Raw genomic sequence first — 5,042 nt, forward strand, 5'->3', positions numbered from 1 at the left:
TGGCTTTTATTTACTTCTCCTGACTCCATTTCTTCAGTCAACACATATTTACTGAGCGTTCACTAAGCTAGGTGCTGAGGAGGTAATGATCAAAACAGAGGCTCCTCTCTCACATGCCCTTCAGCAGGAAGCAGACGACCAATTGCACAGTATAAATGTGACATCATAACCATAAACATGCTTCAAAGGAGAGGGGTCTGATGCTAAGAAAGAGGGGGTTTGAAAGTTAGGGAGCTCGGGGCCAGAATTGGAATTTGAAGGAAAGCAGGTGAGAAGCAGTGAGAGAAGAGGTTCTAAGCAGAGGGACAGCCTTCAATACCCGTCAACATTGCAGCTCTTCACATTTCATTTCTAGTTTCTTGAGAACACGAGTGAACATGATATAGTGGAAAACAATGGAATTTAAAGTTAGTTGGTCACATTCTTGCACTATGACAACACCTGTACAATCTCGAACAAGTTACTTAGATTTTCCGAGCCTGATTTTTGTCATAAACTTGGGACAATCAAACCCATCACACAATAAATGCTAGTTCCCACCCCCATTGGCTAATTTTCATAATCTCTACGAGACTCAGTGCCTTCATTGAAAAAGTAAAAACTATACCTGCATCAGGGAATTTACATTTAAGTGTGTTCACTTTTAAACTCTAAAGCATTATGTAATTATCAGGCATTATTGATCACTCATCAAATAGTTGAGAGGCCTACTTCAATCCAGAACCTGTAATGGGTACTGGAGGAATGGAAGGCTGACTGGGGCAGAGTCTCGCCCTCAAGAGAGAGTTGCTGAAGGAGAAATTCATTCTTTCCCCAGCCCCAGAGGAAAGAAGGCAGCCAGGGCAGAGGGACAGGCCTCTGTGGTCTGCTCAGGCATCCACGTTCCCGGCACTTGGCGCTCCCTGGGGAATACCTGATACCCTGCCCCAGACATTAGCTGAGAGCTTGCCCAGACTATCTGACCCAAGGCCCTAGGCACAGGGCTGCAGGATGGATTTCTAAATCTTCAAAATAACCAGACAGAGGAATCTTAACAACAAACAAAATATGACCCGAGTGCAATGGGGAAGTGGTTGCGCTGACGGATGGAGAAGGCTGTCAAGGATAAGGAGAGGAAAATCACTATAGATTTTTGTGTTTCTGGTGAAAGTGGATAGAACAATCCAGATTCTCTGATTTCCAGCCCGGCCACCCAGGCCTCTCTCTTTCAAGCTCCTTTTGTCTCATTTTCCTCTCCCTTCAGAGAAATATAAAGTGAGTATGAGGTGGAAGATTCATTGCCCAACTATGATTCAGGAGAAAGCTCAGCCGCAGAACAGGCAAGTGTGGCATTGCCTGGAGAAAAGGGACTTGCAGAGGCAGGTCTCAGATAGATCCACCCCTGATTTTGCAAAGAAGGCACCTCCTTCACTACAAGTTCTAGGACCTTCAAGTTCAGAAGGAAACCATTTTGCCCTGTCACCTGGCACAATGCATCTAGCAGGACCAGTGTGAGTAAACCAGTCTGAGGCTTCTCTACAACATGACCCACGGGGACAAAGCAGGTACTGTTTGCTGCCTGAAGATTGCGACTCTCCTGGTGGCTCTAAGTCCAGAACTCCTATTCCTGGGAGCTGGAGTGCAGCTTCGAGACAACGGGTATGATGGGTTACTCATTGCAATCAATCCTCAGGTGTCCGAGGATCAGAACCTCATCCCAAACATCAAGGTGAGTGGCAAAAATGAAGTCAAGTTCATTATCCCATTAGAACAGACCTGTAGCCTTCTGTAGGGAGCTAACAACCCCGTCTGATTTGTAATTTGAGCCGTAAAGAGAGCAGCGTTTCTGAAAGATTGCACCAAACGTTATGATTATGGGCAAGCCAGAGTGTTCACCTAATTCTGTGTAGTCTCAGTTCACAGACGGTTGATCTAGTCCTCTTTTATTTTTTGTTGTTGATTACTACTAATTTCAGTGTTTTTTGTGTTCCTGCATGACTGTTTTGGGGTGGCAACTTAAGAAATAATGTGCTGTGGCAACAAAGACCAGATGTTTGACTGATGAATACGCATGATTTTGTGCTTATTAAAATCATGTGGTTGGATTCCCTCCTGAGGGTGAGAATTCTCAGACAGAAAGAGTGGTAGTCTGGATGGAGTGCCAAAGAGCAAAGTTCTTGCTTTTTACCTGAATGTTCTCTAATTGACTATTTTCACCTTACAACAAGGAAGGATCACAACTCCATCAACTTAGGAGCCTCCTTTCGTTAACACTTTAGTGAAATTAGTAACATTTATAAGGTGTGGTCTCGAACATGCCCACAGGTGTGACATGAAAAGGATTTGTTTGGTAAAAGCTTAAAAGCCTTTCAAAAAATTGGAAAATTATAAAGGCAAGCCCAGACAAGTAATTAGTGTCCTAAAAATCTTTTCCAGACAACCATTTAAGTTTAGTTTGTTCCTAAGTTTTCAAGTCTAATGCTGTCCCTAATAGAAATGGGCTCCTTCAAAATGTTTCCATTATTTGTTACTATTACTTTATTCAAGTGTGGCTAGCAAATTCAAACATAAAGGACTTACAATGATAAAGGATAAAACAAGCTTTTCTTTAATTTGGTTATAGGAAATGGTAACCGAAGCTTCTTTTTACCTGTTCAATGCTACCAAGAGAAGAGTGTTTTTCAGAAATACAAAGATTTTAATACCTGCCACGTGGAAAGCTAATAATTACAGCAAAGTTAAACAAGAATCATATGAAAAGGTAAGAATTCAGTTTCATTAAATGAGCCTAAATCAAGGGTGGGAGGGTGAAACAACCAAAATACTGTGTTCAAACTTTAAAAGTGAGAACTTATGCAAAAATAAATCATTGATATTAATATGCAAATAACAGTATTGGGAAGATTGTTAACCACAAAATATATAGATATACAATAAAGGAGTACAAATTTCGCACTAAAAGGTAAGCAAAATGCCATTGCTCAGGTAGCCTCCAGATCGCTTTACTTTGTAACCTACAGGGTCTTTCCTGAAATTTCTGGTTAAGGACCAAAAACTAGCTTTATCTACTAAGTCTGAGCTGTAAAGGGAACGATTCCAGTTATGACTATCTTTATAATCTGTCGGGGCAGTAAACGGGCATGTCCAGAGAGAAACATTGGCCACCCATGCACATAAAAATATGACTGTCTTCTGCCAGAGTGTAAATTAGGAAAATTTCACATTACCTCATATCGAGGACAGCTTTCGAGGAGTATGTTGATAAGAAGGAAGGCAGAAAGTGAGGAGGGGTGGGGTGGTTATTTACTCTTTTCCAACCAAAAAAGAATTTAACCTTCAAAGGACTCTGATAAGCTATAAATCATAGTTAAACATCTATGATGATGTCTGGCATAGACTAGTGTGCATGCTATAAATAAATGGTAAGTAAATCTGGTAAATCACTGTTTGAAGTTATTGTGAACAAGAGCCATGGCAACTGCCCATAGGCACAGAAGCAGAGGCATTGAAAACGTAGCTCAGGGCTCCAGCAATGGAGTGGGTTCGAGATCTGTAACTACAGTTCAAACAGAAGGACTGGGGCATGTGCCACCATTTCCCCTCTGCTCATTTGTGTCACTGGTATGAAACTTCCTAAGCCTGTTTTAATTCTTAGCCCTCCTTTGAAGTTACTCTCTCAGTAATGGAATGGGATAGCAATCTAGATAGGCACCTCAGTGTCCTGAAAAGGTTACAGAGGCTCTGAGAAGCATTTGATTTATGACCAGAGGAAAGCCTTTTGCAATTCTTGAGCAGAGGTAGGAGAGATGGAGGACCTGGGATAAACTGGAAAGAGAGCTACTGTTTTTTTAAGCTGCAACTAAGTGCCAGGAATTCTACACATACATATTGTTTAATTCCCCCACACCCTAAAACTGGTTGTTATCACAAATTGGGAAATTGAGGCTCAAATAAATTAAGGATTTTGTTTCAAGTCAAACAGCTAGTAAATTTCAGAGCCACAATTTGGATCAGTACCTATTTGATTCCCAAACCCATGTTCTTTGCACTAAGCCATGTTGTCTCTAGCTTTCTATACAGATTGCATTAACCAGTTTGGCCATCTGTGGAACAAAGAAGTATTGGAGAAAACCAACCCCCTAACCACATAGTACTCCTGATCCCAATGAAGAAATAAATAACTAAAGCAAAAATGAGAATATGACTGAACAGAAAGATTAAAGGAAATAACAGTCATTCAAGGCTGTTCATATATCTGTTGGATACCAATTTCTTTAACCTCATAATATCAATTAAGGCAACTCTTAGTGGATAATAATTATGCACAGTATCCATTCTAGGCACTATGGAGGACTCAAGGACAAGCAAGGTGATTCCTGTGAATCTATTTTCATGTAGGTAGGAAGGCCGGGAGGAGAGAAAGGGTTAGGAATAGTAGGCAGGCACTGGGTTACTGTGGTCTATAGGTAGAATGTTAATCCTGAACAGCTTGAGTATTCCATCCTTTGCAAAGCACTTTCTCTTTTGCTTCAGGACAAATTTCAGGAAATAGAAATGAGATTTTGTCCAAATGACAAGGGCAAGGCATCTGTAGCTTTTTGTAGGTGTTGCCTTGCATCCCCATGATATGTTTTATATCTGAAAGTTTATACCTTGATCCCCTTTACCCATTTCTACACCCCAACCCCCCTGTCCTCTGACAACCACTAATCTGTTCTCTATGAGTCTGGTTTTGTTTTTTAGATTCCACATATAAGTGAAATCATGCAGTATTTGTCTTTCTCTCTGACTTCTTTCACTTAGCATAAGGCTTCCAGGTCTATCCATGTTGTCACAATGGCAAGATTACATTCTTTGTTATTTCATTGTGTGTGTGTGTGTATTATATAATATCTGTTATATATATATAAATATTACATCTATAATAACAAAAACCTAATGCACGTCCTTCCTTCCAGACAAAGTGGTAGAGGGGACCGAGACAGAGGCAGCAACCACATGTGCAGGGGCCAAGGCCTTTGCACGACTTTCGTGCATTGGGCCTGTAATATAAATATAAATAT

The 5,042-nt window shown here is 40.8% G+C and overlaps 1 protein-coding gene across 2 annotated transcripts in view; it reads left to right on the forward strand.

The window, feature by feature from the left end:
* Positions 1-1,294: 1,294 nt before the first annotated feature.
* Positions 1,295-5,042, forward strand: part of LOC102251497 (calcium-activated chloride channel regulator 2) — a 43,995-nt gene continuing 40,247 nt past the window's right edge. For both annotated transcript variants that reach the window (XM_005885499.2, XM_014532761.1), the window contains exons 1-2: positions 1,295-1,708; positions 2,603-2,740. In XM_005885499.2, the coding sequence (XP_005885561.1) occupies positions 1,523-1,708; positions 2,603-2,740 (324 nt within the window). In that variant the 5' untranslated portion in view covers positions 1,295-1,522. The remainder of the gene's footprint in view (positions 1,709-2,602; positions 2,741-5,042) is intronic.

The sequence above is a fragment of the Myotis brandtii genome, unplaced genomic scaffold (assembly GCF_000412655.1).
Source record: "Myotis brandtii unplaced genomic scaffold, ASM41265v1 scaffold909, whole genome shotgun sequence".
NCBI classification, from domain to species: Eukaryota; Metazoa; Chordata; class Mammalia; order Chiroptera; family Vespertilionidae; genus Myotis; species Myotis brandtii.